We start from the raw sequence: 19,273 nt of genomic DNA on the forward strand, positions 1-19,273 counted from the left end.
GGGGAAAAGGGCGCGGCTCCTCTGGGACTCCTCCCATGTCGTGTGCCCTTGGTCAGGCCAGAGCAGCATGAGAGGACGGAAGCATGTCCACAGCAGCCGGCGCACACAACTGTCGCTGCCGCAACACCAGGCAACACGCATACATTATGCAAATCCACTCAGTAATGACTTCATACATGATTATATGAGCAATACAGGCGTCAAAAACACACTGTATTATTTACAATCACTTTGTAGTTTTTATATAATGTATGTGTGTGTAAATCATGTGTCTATTTTTGTACATTCCTGTGATTTTGTCTTGTAAATCCAAAACAATTATTATTATATGTCAAAATGTGAAAATATGTTAGTCCTGGTTTAATCCAGGTTTAGTTCCACTGTAGTCCCAGTTATTGATGTAATGTTTCTGAAAGTGTGAACGCCCCCTATCCCTTACTTTAATGTCTGTTTCTGTTAAGGTTTAACATAACTTGTGCACATTGAACAGTATGTGCTCCCAAACACAGAAGCAGATGTAGTTTAGAATGATACACTTTATCCCCTGTTTACACCTGATTAAAACACACACATCATTTGTAATTGGTCGGTGAAGTAAATTGTTTCTCTATATCCATCTACAAAAGGGTTCTATAGTTGTACCTTTGCCCTCCCTCTGTGCCGTGCCTCTATCCTTGGCACATCTCTCTGGGCTTTTTTTGTGGCTCGTGATTCTCTCTGAAATCGACTCAAATGAGCAGAGCCAGAGGAGAGCCAAAGCAGAGCCAGAGCAGAGCCTGTGGGACCCTCAGCAGACTCCATGTCAGGGGCCAAACTCTGCACTGCCTGACCAGCTGCCCACTCCAACACTCTCACTGCTGTGGACTGCAGAATGGTGTCACCGTGTCACTCTATTTCAATACTCTGAATATACTGAATACCACTTTAGAAAATGAAAAGAACAGGCAACTTTATTCACTTTAATGCAGTAGTCCTAAACGCTGATCTTCTGTCTCCTTGACCATCATCATAATTATAACATATGATGTAATCTCACGGCCGAGGTCATAGTATTTATACCTGCTCAAATGAGTATGTCAAAAATCTGAAATAATAAAATTGTTTAAATTACAATAACGACAATAGCATCTTCTTTGGCGCCTAAAAATACATTTTAGTATTTGCCTTCCCTTACTCATTTTGTTGGTGCCTTCTCATCATAGCTACTTATTAAATGATTAGCTTTTATTTTGAATTTTTGTTTGTCATTTAAAAAAACTTTAAAAATACTCAAAATTTGATAACATTTTCGATACCACAATGATAGTTAGAATATGTTTTAACAACCTTCAAGACTAAATAATCGTACCTTTCAGGGCGTGTTCACACTTCTTGGTAGGAGGTAGACCTAGTTTTGGTTTAGTCCCGGTCGAGTCCAGGTTTAGTTCTAATTTAAAGTCTGTAAATCCTCTAATCTTATCAGATGATCTTAAACTAGAGCTGATTTTGATCCAAGTCTATTCTAAAACTATTTAGAAAAGGTACATTTTTGTCCATAAATTAAAAAACAAATCACTACTGACGTCTGCTCAAAAGGGTATCTATAGTTACAATACTAGTTCAGTATCGATTCGCATCTGGGTTTCGATATCTCTGACAACCTGTAATAGTCCAGATCGTCACTACTCTTTCCGCCTCCGCTCCTTTCTCATTCTCCTTTCCATGCTCTGACATTTTTATCCTCCTGTTAAAACTTTTAAGGGCCCATTATCTAAGAGGAAGGAATGTTGCTTTAATAGTGTTGTGGCTCTGCGCATAGGCCCCTTCTTTTCAGTTCATAACCAAGCTTAATGTTCTCCAGTCGAGTCAAACAAGAGTTCGTCTCCCCCTTTAGGAACTATATGACAGACTGTTAACCCTCCTCAGACGGCCCTGTGCACTCTAGACCATAAACCTTTAACCACACCAAACTACTTCACTTCTTTTGTCCCCTTTGGCCCACTACAAAATCCCCAGAAGCTCCCACAGTGCCCTCCTCAGATCCTTTGTGTTTAGATCACAGGACGGCGGCATTCCAATGTTAAATGTCTCTGAGAGCGGAGTTCGTCAGCGCGTTGGTAAAAGAGTCGTTACCCCGCTGTGCGCAGTTTACTGTTGTTTGTTTTTCCTTGTGGCTTTTGGGCAGTTTTACAGACAGCCTCAAGCTCCTGTGCAACCTCTGCGCTCGGATACAGATGTTGTGGTGGTGTCGGGAAATGGATTGTGAAAGCTGAAGTCTTTGGGGGGGGTTTTGGGTCCTTGTTGGAAAGGAAAATGACAAAATGTGTCTGATAAAAAGTCAGAAAAGGCACAACATGGTGAACGATAAGTAACCAGCTCCAACTGATATGACCGTATTTCCCCCACTATAAGGCACACTTACAAGCCTTTTATTTTCTCCAAAAACGACTTATATACGGATTCATTCTGGTTGTGCTTGATGACCTTGAAGCGATTTTGTGTGGTACACGTTTTGTTTATTAATGCGCCTTATAGTCTGGCGCACCTTATATAATAAAAATGATCTAATATAGACATGCGCCTTATAATCCAGTGCGCCTTATAGTGCAGAAAATACGGTACTTACCCAACTGTTTACTGTGTTGCTGTTCTTCATTTACTGTTGTATGGTGTTGTTTGTTCTGTATTGGCAGATGAAGTTAATTTAAATGTGCTAAGTAAATTAACTCGAATTTAATTATACATTTATCACGGCTTTCCAGGAACTGGCACAAGGAAGACTCAAATCATTCTTTACCAGTGGATTTAATGCAAAAGTAGTAGCATTTATTATACACTGGAAAAAGAGGCGAGCTTAAATAAGATAATAAGTGAATATGTGTTTAAATGAAGTAGCATTTATCTTGATTGGAGTATATTTTGACAATTAAACAAGCGTAATATGTATTGTTTTATTAAAATAAGGAAAAGATACTTGAGGAAAAACCCTAATAAATATTACTTAATTGAAACACTTTTTAATACCAGACCTTATTTAAGATTACAATTTTTGCCAGTGTAGACTTCATTGTCCCTATCTTGCAATGAACATGAACATGGATTCAACCTTCTTTGCACAGGGGTCAATAATCTGCCCACATTATTCTGCCAAACCTGTTTTATTTTTGATTACGACTGACCTGCTTTTTTGCCGTTTCCCGGTGAAGCGTGAAGAAGTGGAGAAAAGTCTGCTCGCCATTATCACACAACCTGAATGATAATGGCGGCGCCCGAATAAGGTCAATAGATCCATCTTCAATAAGTACAACTGTAAGTATTCACAAAACAATGCGTCGCTGACTCCTTGTGGCTGGAGTTAAAACTTTCGGCATTATCTTGCAATCCTACAGAAAGTAAAATGTTTGAGTTCAGTCCCAAAAACATCTATTACCTTCCCATTCCAAACCTCTTAGGATGTACTCCCCATGTTTACCTTCTTTTACCAATTTTCTCCAGTGGACTTGAAAACCGTGTAGCAGTGTTCACCGTTTTCTTGGCTCCACTGTAATCATTTTCTGTGTAAACAATGTTTTATTTGTGCAGCGGGACTTGCCCTGAGCTGTGGGCTGTGATCTTTAGCCTAATAGTGTTTGTAATGGTACACAGAGGCTCTGCGCTGTCTCCTGCTCTGGCTGCAGATCTGGGGAGCGGGCTGGGCTGCACGCACTCACACTTGTGGCTACTGTGCACTCAAACACTCCCACATGTTTTCTTGGTTAATTGCAGTGTTCCTTTTTTCTTCACCGCAACTGCTGTTGTTCAGACGACGCCTGTCAATGTCGGGCCTGTGTGCCGGTTTGAAAAGCTCCCCTCCCCTCTTCTTTCCTCCACAAAGACTGCTTCTTATTTCCTGTCCAGCTCTGCGCCGCTTTGTGAAAGATTTTTATTAGCTTCTATGAGCGGAGTTATGTTTTATTGGGAAAAGGGGAGAGGAGCTTGAAATGTCCTCAAAGTCGGAGTTGCAGGGTTGAAAAAGCTACTGAAGTACTAAGTAAGACACAAAGTAATTTACAAATTCATGTACTAAAAAGTGTATCTCGAGTGAGGTGAAGTCAGTTTAAGGTTTATTAAAAGTATGTCACTTTCTGGAGAAAAACGTGCAGTACTTTGGGGAGATACAAACCCTCTCACAGTAAGGACACAGTTTTTATACATTTTAGTGCAATAAAACTAGCCAAAATGAAAAAAAAAAAGTCTGCAACTTCCTCAATACGGTCAATAGAAACACAACAAGTACAATTGTTATTTGTTTTTTTTATATATCGAGAGTGGTTTGATTTTTACAAAAGAAAAAAGGGAGAGGAGATGGAGAGGCTGAGAAGGCCGCTGGTCCTGCTGCTGCTGCTGCTGCTGAAATGGTCGCAACAATATTGACTCCGAGCACTAGGATGACTTGAGAGTTGATCCGGTTGAGAGTCGGGGATGGAACAAGATCTCAAGCCACAAAATCTCGTAAGATAAAATTGCTCCAAGATTGTGCACACGTGTTTTTCCTCCATGTGTTTACATTTACCGTGGACGCGTTGCCGAGTTACGACTCTTGAGAAGCCGTTTGTTCAAAAAGCAGAGTCATTGTCTCGTCTCGTTTCCTGGGAATTGTGTCTTGTCCCATCCGTCGTTGAGAGGCTTATAGCAGTTTGTGATTGGCTGGCAGTGACAGGAGGCGGGACAAATACATCCAGTGCTCTTTGCTTTACAGATGTTTGTAGTTTAGGGGGAAAAAACAACCAAATCTGACTCAAAAATACAGAAAATCGTAATAATGTCACGTTACAAATGACTCTTGTATAACAGTCAAATGGAGTAAATTGGACCCACTCCATCCTGCCGTTTCCATGGGTCAGCATTTTTTTCAAAGCAAACATGATTTACTTTTTGTCATTTCTCCCCTGGCACCTCCTGACGAAAGGATGTTTTTCTTTCTGTTTCTCATCGTTCGCAAATGACAAGGAAAAGAAAAAGCAGTCTTGGCTGCCATTGAAGGAAACCGCCTCGCTAGAGCTGTGCGTATAGTTGTGGAGTGAAAGGGTCATTGTGTCAACACGTTTGGCTTTTATTGGTCCATCGAGACCAGCACCGGGGCCCATACGTTTGGTTCCCTTCCCGACATGCAATTGATGGATGGTCCCGTTGCATTGGAGTGGAGGGGGAACGCTGTGAATTTCGGGAACACATAATAAAGCCATAGTAAGTGATCTCAGGTCCGCCGGGGGAAGCCGAGCTGGAAACTCAATCCGTCCTTAAGTGGAGATGTCTGTTTCTGACTGCAGCGGAGAGGAAATGGTTGGATGAATTTCTTTTTTTTTTTTTTTCCTTTCTTTTCTTCCTCAAATCTCTGCGAGCGGTTGTACTTGAAAGCGGCGCTCCATTCACGCTCTTCATTTACGGTCACTTCACTCACAGCGCTGCTCTGCATATTTCCGTCTGCGCTCGCTCACACGGTTGAAGGCGCTCGGCGTGTTGGAAGTCTCGCCCGGTGTTCAGATGGAAGGTCATTGCAGAGTTTGTGGTCCCAGACGTCTGTCACTGAGGCTCGTCTCCATGGAGATGTTTTCGCCTGTTCGGAAAGGTACACATTGTTGCATAAAACAGGTGAATCCCTCAGGCCAAGTTTTAAGTTTGTTTTTCAGGGTTATTTTTGTATTTTTTTGGCAATGAAACACTTATAAATTGGTTTATTACCATACTGCCGTACTGTGGAACATCCCAGGCTAAACAAACACGTGGCTGACCTCTCACCCTAAAAGTGACTTCATGTATCTTTGCATTACAGTAAGAATGAATAAACTCCCAAGAATAAAAAGATTGAATAATTTGAATTAATAGCAAAGGAAGTATAAAGTTAAAGGTTGAATATTGGACTTTAACAATTATTCAAACCAATAACCATTTTTGCACTATTCTGACCAACTCTAAGGTGTATGTATTGTAAATTCTAAATTGTATGCTTGCATTTTTGATATATTTAGCTTCTATTATCATTCATTGTTGTGTGTTGCACTTTAATGCCAAAGCAAGTTCATAGTTTTTGAATTCTGTTCATTGACAATGACAATAAACTTTTCCGATTCTGATTCTCAAGTCGATTGATCTGTGTCTTGGACGACTTTAATTTGTTATATATATTATATTATTCACAACAGCAGAAGGGTATGTAGTCTGTCATTTTTTACAGATAAATATGCAGTTTTCTAGTTTTCTATATTTGTATTCTCTTGTAGTCCTGTGGTCTTGTCAGTGCACTTTTTGTACATATACAGAACGTGGCCAAATCATAGATACTTCATACTGCCATTTCCCCTTTAAGCTTGAACTTTTATTTTGTCAATCATTTCTTTCGTCAACTACAGCCCTAGAATGTAGTATTTTTGTTACAGACCGATATATTGCTTGGTCGATATTTAATTGGGCCCAGCCAGCCTAAAGAATGTATCACGCATCACGCTTGATTGAACACGTGAGCATGAGGCGCGGCTTTCATTGTGTGTAGTAACTTAAAAGAATTACATTTGAAGAAAGTTATGAACATTGTCCCTACATCCATCCATCCATTTTCTACCGCTTGTTCCCTTTCGGGGTCGCGGGTGACTGGAGCCTATCCCAGTGACTTCATATCGGCCAAAAAATGTTGGCAAAGCTGATCGACCATCGGTTTTCCCATATTCGTGGCTACAAACAATCAAAATAATGATAATTTTGTTCTCGATCCGATGAACAAAAGTGAGAATCCTCTGGTCAGTGGACGACACGCTAAACTTCCTCTTCCTCTGTCATGCGCGTGAATCTAATTTAAATCTGTCAAATGAGAGACGCTGGAAATCTACAATGTGACAAGATGACAATTGCTTGTTATTATCAACACCTTTTCAACAGGAGTAAACTGTCGAGCCCCAAATTGCACTTCAGGGGAGGAGTAATCATATTTTGCAGCATTATCATAGCTCCTGATTTGCGGAGAACAAACTTTGAGCATCAGCTGCTGCTTCCTCATTCACACACTTGACATCCTGCTGCTTTGCTTCTTCTTCATGTGGTTTGAAAAGATGTACATTTTAAAACACAAACTCGTTTGAAAAGTTATATCCATGTATATATTTATATGCTTTAAATAATTCTTTGACTTGTTTGTTTCGGCCTGTTTTGGCAGGGTCTGTCCGGCTGATGTAGTGAGGAAATAGAGGAAATAAAACACCTTTATGATGTTTTATGTTAAACTGTAAAAAATAAATACATCTTAAACCACATAATAATAATTCAAACCTACTGATTACATTCATTCTAACTCGTCAACACAAATAAAGTTATACGATGCTAAATTTAGGTCTGTTTTAAATGTTTTTTTAGTTGTTTTTGCAGATGGTATAAGTGGGCGCTGAGTGACACTTCTGGGCACGACTAAGGGTGATGGAAAGTATGTAGTTGTCATCACACTTATCCTCTGACATCAGTGAAACGCACAGGAAAGGGCACGCTGCGGTCTGGCAGCGGCGAGTGGAAAACAAGAGGGGCGTAATTAAAGACGGTTATGATGGCGAGTTAATGTACAGAAATAACTCATTATGAATACAGCTGTTTGGACTGATGTCAAGGCACTTTTTACTCAAGGCAGGTACAAGTTTAAAGGTTATGCACAATGTACGGAGCTGCGTGATTTGGGAAAAATTCTGATTGTGATTGCTATTAGAGATTTATGTTTTAGTTATAGGATTCTGTTCAAAGTTCACATTTCAAACGCATCCAGGAGAAGTGATAAAACACTGAAATAGGCCTTGAATTGATAAAAGAATTACACTATTTCAGATGAATAGTCATAATCCGATCATCTTAATTGACAGACATACAATATCACCTTTATCTAACAAAGACAGTGGCATTATTAAATCAAAATGTCAAAAATGTTATACTTTTTCTTATTTTCATAATTAATAATAATAATTAAGTAAATATTCTCCATGTAGAAGCATTCAATCACCATATTTGTTTGACTTGTTGGCCGCTGAAATGATTTGTGTTAGTGACAGAACGTGATTATAGATCTAAACTACAGTGTTAGCACTTTTTATGCAGAGAAAGATGGAATATGTTGTTGTTTGTGGAGGAAAAATTGCATCATTCAAACTGTAATTTAGATTCGACCGTGGTTGATCTTGCTTACTGTGCAATAATCTGATTTTAATTGAGAATGATTAGCTTGAGTTTTTTTAAATTGCGTCTACAACCAAACCTCAGTGTCAGTGAAGACGTGTTGTTCGGAGCAGAGTTCAGAAAACAACAAATGCTGTGACGCACCAATAATCCTGCTTTAGCTGATCATTTGTCTTGTAAATAGGAAATGGAAATAAGGAAATAAAATCTCTCGAAACATAATTTGTCTTGTTTCTCATATTGTGCAGCCTTAATGTTTAGTTTTAATAGTGACATTCCTTGCTAACACGTTCTCTGCAAATCCCCAAATCTTTTTGCTGAAAAAGGTTGGCTAATTAAGAGCCTCAGACCTTCAAACACCCTTGGGTGCTATGGCAGGTGTGATGAGACATTAATAGAGCCGTCTCTCGCTCGCTCGCCTCGACTGTTCGTGCAAGAAAAATGGAGAAAGATGTGTTTTTAATGAGGCGAGTGGCTCTGGTCCGACACGGAAGCTTCACAACACAAGTCAAAGATCAGTCTCAAAGTCACTGTTACAAGAGAAGATTCTATAGATATGAAGTGAACAGTGTTAATGGTGTAACTATTTGTACACTTTCATGGTTTTATTAAGGTTCTTTACATGAATCATTCTGACGTGAAACCTTTATTTAAACTTAATTTACAGCTAAGTGAAGTTCGTTGTGGAAGATACATTTTCAAAAGTGCATAAGCCGGTCAAATACTAATGAGAGTATACTTGACCTCAGCAGGCCTTAACTCAAGCTGGAAGAGTGAAAGTGTTTCGATTCTATTCTAGTTATTCTTGTACTGCTGAAGTTGCCTCGAAAGGCGACAGCGAAAAACAGATTAAACAATGTTCATAGGAAATTAGCAAATGTCCCAGCATCCCCATGAAAAAGTACGAAAGGAGAGATCGGACTCCCCGGAGGGACAGGCTGAGGTGCTTCAGTTTGCAGATGTGGAGCCAGAACCACTCAGGAGGAGAGAGGGAGGTTCATCTAGAGACAGTTCATCCAGGCAGTGAAGAGCCGTTCATCTAGAATAGAGAGCGCTCCTCCTGTGGAGCACAAGTCACTGTCAGCAGTGTCTGAAACAGTAGCTCTCCCCGACGAGGGTGGAAGAAGTGTGAACCAGCAACAACAGCTGTTTGTTATAACTTCTCCCTTTGGGCACGACTAATTTGAGGAGAATCGTCTTGATTATTAAAACAGTGTCAAGATGAACACATTTGACAAAACACCTGAACAAAAGAGGGATTTTACAGCTACTAATCTGCGTCAGTCAGAGAAAAAAGACTTTAAGGTTTGGATGTTGTCCCCTCTGTGAATGTTAGACGTACATTAATTGCAGTGTATTCATGCACTATTTCTCAAACATTTTAAAGACTTGAGCCATAAAACGTATGCACCAAATAAAACAGGTAAAATTAAGCAGTTTTTTTTTGGTCTAAAAGTCATGCATTTTTACTTTATAAGGCAATAATACTCTTCTTCATTTACTCAATACAAACACAAAATTGCAGTTATTTAAAAGGCGCAATGGACGATTTTTCGGCGATTTGAGAACGCACTCCCCCGTGCGGACCGATACAACACACACGTGCGTTTGTTTATTAGCGCAACGGATCGCATCGCATCGCTCGTCTCCCGTAGATTTCAGTCCACTTCTGCGTCAGCTCGAACTGTCTTTCTCCGTCTTCATTTTGCCCTGTACACTGAGGGAACTATATTATGATAGATCCATGCGCTTAGGCACGCGGAAACGTGGGGACGAGCCTGACGCCGCAGCAGTTGATCGGTAGGTGCGTTTTATGATTGATACGTGACAGGACTAATGATTTATCCACGCCACGAGGAAATATGATTAAAAATTTGCTGAAAAAAATCGTCCATTCCACCTTTAATTTATACTACCGTGTAGTTTTACTATTTGCAGAAAGATCTAATTAAGTTGTTTTTAGTTGTTCATACCAACTTTACTTTCAATTAATACCTGAATAACATTTTTTCTGAGAATCTTTCTGAAAAGAAACCTGTGCCAAGGCATTAGCCATATCCTGCGATGAGAGAAATACTCCCAGACTCAACACAGAGCTTCACACTCTAAACCCTCATTTATGCTCAGATTTCATAAGTTAACAGCTCTTTGCGTAGCTTCATTTATACGTCCAACTGTCTCTAACGTCAAGGCTGTGTTCTGTTAAGTTACCACTAGAGGGCACAAAAACAAAGATGGAGGCACCCACTGCAATTTTTAGATCACGTTTGTTGTAATTTATTTTATTTTATTTTTTGTAGCTTGTTCTAGTCACTTTTTGAAATTATTTGAGCTTTCACTGCTGTGTTCACCACGTCTCAAATAAGCCCAAACGCTTCTGCATTCAGACAGAGGAGGGAATGGCAATTTAGCCTTTGAACCTTTTTTAAAGAGACAAATTTAACCACATATTATTTGGTGGCTTGCTGCTGTGAGCTTGCACCCTCTACGTGATAATCAGTCAGCTCACCGGATACAAATTTAGCCCTGCTGTTAATCATCGGGGTGTCGTCCGTGTGTGACTTGTCTGCCTCGCTAATTAAATGAGCAAAAGGTTCTGCGCTGATATCTTATTTACACCAGATGAGAATGTAACTGTGAAAGGTGCACTGTGTAACTGTGGTGTATGTGTGGTGTATCTGTGGTGTATGTGTGGTGTAACTGTGGTGTATCTGTGGTGTATCTGTGGTGTATGTGTGGTGTATCTGTGGTGTATGTGTGGTGTAACTGTGGTGTATCTGTGGTGTATGTGTGGTGTATGTGTGGTGTATGTGTGGTGTATCTGTGGTGTATGTGTGGTGTATCTGTGGTGTAACTGTGGTGTAACTGTGGTGTATCTGTGGTGTATGTGTGGTGTATGTGTGGTGTATCTGTGGTGTATGTGTGGTGTATCTGTGGTGTAACTGTGGTGTAACTGTGGTGTATCTGTGGTGTAACTGTGGTGTATCTGTGGTGTAACTGTGGTGTATGTGTGGTGTATCTGTGGTGTATCTGTGCTGTGACTGTGGTGTAACTGTGGTGTATGTGTGGTGTATCTGTGGTGTATGTGTGGTGTATCTGTGGTGTATGTGTGGTGTAACTGTGGTGTATCTGTGGTGTAACTGTGGTGTATCTGTGGTGTATGTGTGGTGTATCTGTGGTGTAACTGTGGTGTATGTGTGGTGTATCTGTGGTGTATGTGTGGTGTATCTGTGGTGTATGTGTGGTGTAACTGTGGTGTATCTGTGGTGTAACTGTGGTGTATCTGTGGTGTAACTGTGGTGTATGTGTGGTGTATCTGTGGTGTATGTGTGGTGTATCTGTGGTGTATGTGTGGTGTAACTGTGGTGTATCTGTGGTGTAACTGTGGTGTATCTGTGGTGTATGTGTGGTGTATCTGTGGTGTAACTGTGGTGTATGTGTGGTGTATCTGTGGTGTATGTGTGGTGTAACTGTGGTGTATCTGTGGTGTATGTGTGGTGTATGTGTGGTGTATCTGTGGTGTATGTGTGGTGTATCTGTGGTGTATCTGTGGTGTATCTGTGGTGTATGTGTGGTGTATCTGTGGTGTAACTGTGGTGTATGTGTGGTGTATGTGTGGTGTAACTGTGGTGTATCTGTGGTGTATCTGTGGTGTAACTGTGGTGTATCTGTGGTGTAACTGTGGTGTATCTGTGGTGTATGTGTGGTGTATCTGTGGTGTATGTGTGGTGTAACTGTGGTGTAACTGTGGTGTATCTGTGGTGTATCTGTGGTGTATCTGTGGTGTAACTGTGGTGTAACTGTGGTGTATCTGTGGTGTAACTGTGGTGTATCTGTGGTGTAACTGTGGTGTATGTGTGGTGTAACTGTGGTGTATCTGTGGTGTAACTGTGGTGTATCTGTGGTGTATCTGTGGTGTAACTGTGGTGTATCTGTGGTGTATCTGTGGTGTAACTGTGGTGTATCTGTGGTGTATGTGTGGTGTATGTGTGGTGTATCTGTGGTGTATGTGTGGTGTATCTGTGGTGTATCTGTGGTGTATCTGTGGTGTATGTGTGGTGTATCTGTGGTGTAACTGTGGTGTAACTGTGGTGTATCTGTGGTGTAACTGTGGTGTATCTGTGGTGTAACTGTGGTGTATGTGTGGTGTATCTGTGGTGTATGTGTGGTGTAACTGTGGTGTAACTGTGGTGTATCTGTGGTGTATCTGTGGTGTAACTGTGGTGTATCTGTGGTGTATCTGTGGTGTAACTGTGGTGTATCTGTGGTGTAACTGTGGTGTATGTGTGGTGTAACTGTGGTGTATCTGTGGTGTATCTGTGGTGTAACTGTGGTGTATCTGTGGTGTAACTGTGGTGTATCTGTGGTGTATCTGTGGTGTAACTGTGGTGTATGTGTGGTGTATCTGTGGTGTATCTGTGGTGTATCTGTGGTGTAACTGTGGTGTATGTGTGTTGTAACTGTGGTGTAACTGTGGTGTATCTGTGGTGTATCTGTGGTGTAACTGTGGTGTATCTGTGGTGTAACTGTGGTGTATCTGTGGTGTATGTGTGGTGTATGTGTGGTGTATCTGTGGTGTATGTGTGGTGTAACTGTGGTGTAACTGTGGTGTATCTGTGGTGTATCTGTGGTGTAACTGTGGTGTATCTGTGGTGTAACTGTGGTGTATCTGTGGTGTAACTGTGGTGTAACTGTGGTGTATCTGTGGTGTAACTGTGGTGTAACTGTGGTGTATCTGTGGTGTATGTGTGGTGTATGTGTGGTGTATCTGTGGTCTAACTGTGGTGTATCTGTGGTGTATCTGTGGTGTAACTGTGGTGTATCTGTGGTGTATCTATGGTGTAACTGTGGTGTATCTGTGGTGTAACTGTGGTGTAACTGTGGTGTATGTGTGGTGTAACTGTGGTGTATGTGTGGTATAACTGTGGTGTAACTGTGGTGTATCTGTGGTGTATCTGTGGTGTAAATGTGGTGTATGTGTGGTGTAACTGTGGTGTATATGTGGTGTATCTGTGGTGTATGTGTGGTGTATCTGTGGTGTATCTGTGGTGTAACTGTGGTGTAACTGTGATGTAACTGTGGTGTAACTGTGGTGTAACTGTGGTGTAACGGTGGTGTAACGGTGGTGTAACTGTGAAAGTATCTGTGGTGTAACTGTGGTGTATGTGTGGTATAACTGTGGTGTAACTGTGGTGTATCTGTGGTGTATCTGTGGTGTAAATGTGGTGTATGTGTGGTGTAACTGTGGTGTATATGTGGTGTATCTGTGGTGTATGTGTGGTGTATCTGTGGTGTATCTGTGGTGTAACTGTGGTGTAACTGTGATGTAACTGTGGTGTAACTGTGGTGTAACTGTGGTGTAACGGTGGTGTAACGGTGGTGTAACTGTGAAAGTATCTGTGGTGTATCTGTGGTGTAACTGTGGTGTATGTGTGGTGTATGTGTGGTGTATCTGTGGTGTATCTGTGGTGTAACTGTGGTGTATCTGTGGTGTATCTGTGGTGTAACTGTGGTGTAACTGTGGTGTAACTGTGATGTAACTGTGGTGTAACTGTGGTGTAACTGTGGTGTAACTGTGGTGTAGCTGTGGTGTATCTGTGTTGTAACTGTGAAAGTATCTGTGGTGTATCTGTGGTGTAACTGTGGTGTAGCTGTGGTGTATCTGTGTTGTAACTGTGGTGTAGCTGTGGTGTATCTGTGTTGTAACTGTGAAAGTATCTGTGGTGTATCTGTGGTGTAACTGTGGTGTAGCTGTGGTGTATCTGTGTTGTAACTGTGAAAGTATCTGTGGTGTAACTGTCGTGTATCTGTGGTGTAACTGTGGTGTAACTGTGATGTAACTGTCGTGTATTTGTGGTGTAGCTACCGTTACACCAGTTACACCACAGTTAGACCACAGTCACACCACAGTTACACTTCCTTTGCATGGCTATTTTTCATTTATTCTATTTCTAGTGTTTTTATTCTTACTGTGAGTTGAGCTGCCTCTCCACAGATCTGAACTTTAACTTCAACACCTGTCTCCATGGAGATAGATACATGGTCATGTGTTTGATGTATGTTATTCAGTTTGATGTTGGTGTTTATTATGACTTTGAATTATTTATAGAATTGACTTTTACAAGTATTTGAAATGTAAATATATTGTGTTTATAGGAAGTAATGCCACACTGTGGAACATCCCAGGCAAAGCAATAACAATATCCATGAAAACTGGCAGGTCCTCCTCAGAAAAGTTACCTAGTGCACCTTTAACACTGTACCAATGGTAGACTGCTGCATATAAGTGAATATGAGAAAGGATTTCTAAGGAACAAAAATGCCGAAGATAAAAAAAAAATATTAAGAAAAGAATATGGCAGCCTTAACAGCAATAAACTATCTTGTTCATATCTACAGTGGCAAGGTATACTTTATTGTCTCTGTGGGGATTTTTGTGCATAGTAATATTACTTAAATACATAATATAATGTTTATTTTAGTAGTCAACTAGTCTAACGATTGAAACAGCCCAATCACAGATGAGTCTGCTCGGCTCCAGTGCAAAAGCCCTTTGTGACGCACTACACAGTAAAGAGGCAGTTCAAGTTAAATGAGTTATACAGAGAAATTGGAGCATCATAATGAGTCATGTTAAGAAATGTGTTTCCTGAGCCCCCTGGAGTCAGCTTCAGAAGAGCTCTCATCATGGAAGAGGTGGTGAGGAGTTATCTTCCTGCAAATGTCTCTCTTGTCCCTCGATGGCCACTGCACATACTGTGAGAACCTTCAAAAACAGACACTATTAAGGACATTTTTTCTAATAAAACATTTTCAATTAACAGATTTTTTAGTTGCACCTATGTCAGTGTGTTTTACTGTATCCAACCCTCATGAAACAAAGGCATCTTCTATTGTTCCATCCAAGTGAACCTGGTATTTGTCTTTTGGATAGTCGAGCAATTATTTCTATTTTACATAGAACCGTTTAAAGTTCATTATCAGCTGTGTTGAAATGTGGTGACTGAAGGCTTCTAGATATTAAAGAGTACATTAACGAATTAAGTGACATTTTGATTGAATCATGCCTCTGTCTTGTTTTTAAAAAAGTAATTTTGTATGTGTTTTAGAGTCTGTATAGTTTAGATCAGGGGTCTCCAACCACCGGGCCGCGGGCCATCTGCTACCGGTCCCCAGAGGCAAATGCAACCTATGTTATATGTATTATTCTTTTTATTATAGTCCGTTGCTATGTCATGTAATATTGAGCCAATCTTATAAAGGGCAAACATAAGTAATGAGGTATTTTAAAAGTTATAGAAAGGTTTGCACACATTTTTGCTGTTGTGACTGGCTCAGCCCCTTCAACCAGTCCCTAAAAAACATCTTGTGATTGTACCCGTCCTTGTGAGGAGAGAGGTTAAGGATCCCTGGTCTAGATAACAATTATGATAATGATTATTCAAATGATCGTTGCAGCCCTAATACTGGAGAAGCCTGTTTGTAGCTAGAACAACCCGTGAGCCACTTTCATGTTTCACTGAATTAAAAAGCCTTCTGCGCATGTTTTGGGTTGATGGAGGTAATCGGAGCACGCATGAAGAAACCCCCCATAATTACAGCGAGTCGGGTGTTAACCACTGCCATTCTTTTACATGACGCATAATGAGTCGTGCCATTCTTGGGTCTGCTCTTCTTTTGCCTTGTCATTCTTCTTAATAGTCAGCCATTACGATGCTGTGTAAACTCCTGCTTTTATTACACGCCTTTTGAACTCAGTTGGCATTGGACCAGCTTCATTCTGCAGTGCCTTTCTCCTCTTTATGGGAATTACCTCCAATTATAATTACAGTTCTTGTATTGTCTCCTGCTGCGGGTTTTATCCTCTCCTTGCACATTTTGAAATATTCAGACAAGCTCTCAAATCCTGAGAGTGGTAAAAAAATAATGAATAATGATATGATTTGCTATTACTAACCTTAACTTATTATACACATATTTTATTACATGTATATACTAAAATCAACAACAAAATAATGTTCATTTTTGTTATCAAGGGGAATTTCTTTTAACAATAGAATAATGAGAGTGAGACACATTTTCAAAGGTTTGCAAAAGATAATTTACTTTAACTTCTTTATCATTAAAATATATGTATTATGGTATACATTTGTATTATTATTTTATTGTTTCATTGATACTACGCTATCAATATTACTGCGACCTACTTTTTGACAAAATAATTTAATGTGTATTAAAACAAAATGCTCATGCCTTAATTTATTTGTAAAAGAAAATACTCAAAAACAGAAACAAACCCAAGACTAAATCAAGGTTAATTTAGACTGAACAAGGAAAATCATTAATAAAAACCTTTTCATTTGTTGTAATATCGAATATAGCTTAGACCATTATTTTGATATCGATCCCTTTTTCACACCATATGACAAATAATATCAATGTTGTTGATACGTACATTTCACTTTGACTCTGTGAATTGCATTTAATCCCTTTTTGTTTGTTGTGCTTTACAAAGGAACCTGTCTTGTCATGGTTACACATTACACACATTTCTGATGGATTGCAAAAAAAAATAACAGAACATGTATATTGTGATATTCTTTCCTGTGGTCTCGTTTGTTCGATCCCGACGTGTCCTGATGTGTGGCTCCTCTCTCTCTTGCAGACGGCTCAAAGGAGGGCCCCACCTGTATGGACAAGAACCACGGCTGCGCGCACATTTGCCGAGAGACGCAGAAGGGTGGCATTTCCTGCGAGTGCCGACCTGGATTCCAGCTCACCCGGAACATGAAGGACTGCAAATGTAAGTCGCCTCATCCAGGAGAGGGCTTGGATTCCCCTGTGGCTGCAGAAGAGAGGGAAGAAAGAAGAGGAGAGGAGAAGAAATCAGGGAAAGGAGTGAGATGGGAAGAGGGGCAGGATTGGATAAGGAAATAGGTGAGAGATTGAGAGAGGGGTTTGGGGGGGAGAGAGAACAGATAGAGGACAGATAGAGGAGAGCGAGGGAGTGATGGAGGAAGGATGGAGACGAAGCGGAGGAGAGAACAAGGGGAAAACTCATTGTGCAAAGGAGTTCTAGGCTTGTGAAAAGGTGCTGAGGTCTGAAGGCCTGATGAATAATGAATAGCTACACAAATGGCTTGCAACAGATTTAAAATAGGCTATGGACCGTGTGAAATATACACTATGTAAATGTGTGATGGGAAGAATACTTTGAACATGTATTCAGTTACAGAATACGGAATACCTTTGCCTTTACCATTACAGTGGGTTTTGTAACATATTCCAGGACATCATCCAGAGACCTTACGGATGATGTAATCAACACAAAGAGTAATGTTCTTTTTTCCTGCTTAACGCCTCGCTCCGACTGCGCCTGGTGTTGGAGTGTGCTGGAGTCTTCTTGAGTGCAGTTTACATGTGTGCGTCACACTGCTGTGCTTGTGCGGTCACAGACTGTGAAAGCTGCGAGACCATGAGTTCACACATAACTAACAATGTGTGTATGAAAAAAGCCTGTGGAAGCCAGCAGCGTCCAGTGAAAAGACACTACTGAATTAATTTGGAGCTCTGCGGTGCCTCCTCCGGCTTCAGCACTCCAAGGGCAATCTTAGCGTCACCTTTAACTTTTAATGGTTTGGGATTCTTGCACACCACAGTTACTCCGTGTGCAATGCACTTTGAAGACTTACTGTCACTTACTAGTAGTAGTTTCCTCAGATACTTTTTTGAGTCGTTCTTTACAATTTAACATTATCCCTGCCATCGTCTTCTAATACACATGTTTGTTGTTTCTGACCTGACATTTCCACCTCGCTCCGTGTCAGGTCGGCCTTGGGTGAGCCTTGGGTGAGCCTTGGGTGAGCCTTGGGTGAGCCTTGGGTGAGCCTTGGGTGAGCCTTGGATGAGCCTTGGATGAGCCTTGGGTGAGCCTTGGGTGAGCCATGGATGAGCTTTGGGTGAGCCATGGATGAGCTTTGGGTGAGCCATGGGTGAGCTTTGGGTGAGCCATGGATGAGCCATGGGTGGGCCATGGATGAGCTTTGGGTGAGCCATGGGTGAGCTTTGGGTGAGCCATGGATGAGCCATGGGTGGGCCATGGATGAGCTTTGGGTGAGCCATGGGTGAGCTTTGGGTGAGCCATGGATGAGCCATGGGTGGGCCATGGGTGAGTCTTGGGTGAGTCTTGGGTGAGCCTTGGGTGAGTCTTGGGTGAGTCTTGGGTGAGCTTTGGGTGAGTCTTGGGTGAGCCTTGGTTGAGCTTTGGGTGAGCCTTGGGTGAGTCTTGGGTGAGTCTTGGGTGAGCTTTGGGTGAGTCTTGGGTGAGCCTTGGTTGAGCTTTGGGTGAGTCTTGGGTGAGCCATGAGTGAGCTTTGGGTGAGTCTTGGGTGAGCTTTGGGTGAGCCATGAGTGAGCTTTGGGTGAGTCTTGGGTGAGCCATGAGTGAGCTTTGGGTGAGCTTTGGGTGAGTCTTGGGTGAGCCATGGTTGAGCCATGAGTGAGCTTTGGGTGAGTTTTGGGTGAGCCAGAGGAGGGTGCTTTGATGGACAGGGCGTGTTTTCTGTTGCTGAGCAGAACTGTTATGTTTGGGGTGTTTCTGTGACGGCCCGGGAAAAGTGTCTAGATACTGAAAAATAATTTTGATAAGGAACAGGTTTAATTAGGAATGGAAATATGACAAACACATATAATCTTTTGAGTGATTATAATTTTCCAGTAATATGTCTTGACTTGATTGAATTACTTTCAATATTGGTTCCCTGAACATAATAAATACATATTTTTAATAAATGCCATTTAAAGATGCAAGCGTACCGTTTAAGGGTCTGACACCTGTTTGTCTGTTATTACTTTGCCTAGAATATTCCTCAGTATGGCATGAATTGTCTTTCCATGGATACAATCAAAGGCCGTCCCTCCACCATAAAGTTAAATACTGCACCTTTAACACAAAAAATAGTCAGATTTCTTCCTCCAAAGTATGAAACGCTTTTTAAAAAAAAACAATATATTGTTATTTTCAACAATAGTATTGTTGTATTTGATATTACCATGTTATACTTCTGATAAAGACCAAGACAACTCTTCCTGGTTTGGTCTTGTTTTGAGC

General features: G+C 41.0%; 1 protein-coding gene across 4 annotated transcripts in view; it reads left to right on the top strand.

The window, feature by feature from the left end:
- Positions 1–19,273, top strand: part of scube3 (signal peptide, CUB domain, EGF-like 3) — a 147,098-nt gene that overhangs the window by 71,112 nt on the left and 56,713 nt on the right. For all 4 annotated transcript variants that reach the window (XM_072449156.1, XM_072449158.1, XM_072449157.1 and 1 more), the window contains exon 5: positions 16,829–16,966. In XM_072449156.1, coding sequence (XP_072305257.1) covers positions 16,829–16,966 — 138 coding nt within the window. The remainder of the gene's footprint in view (positions 1–16,828; positions 16,967–19,273) is intronic.

Source organism: Eucyclogobius newberryi, unplaced genomic scaffold, assembly GCF_026437365.1.
Source record: "Eucyclogobius newberryi isolate DKJ021-1_F unplaced genomic scaffold, fEucNew1.0.hap1 SCAF_17, whole genome shotgun sequence".
Classification (NCBI taxonomy): Eukaryota; Metazoa; Chordata; class Actinopteri; order Gobiiformes; family Gobiidae; genus Eucyclogobius; species Eucyclogobius newberryi.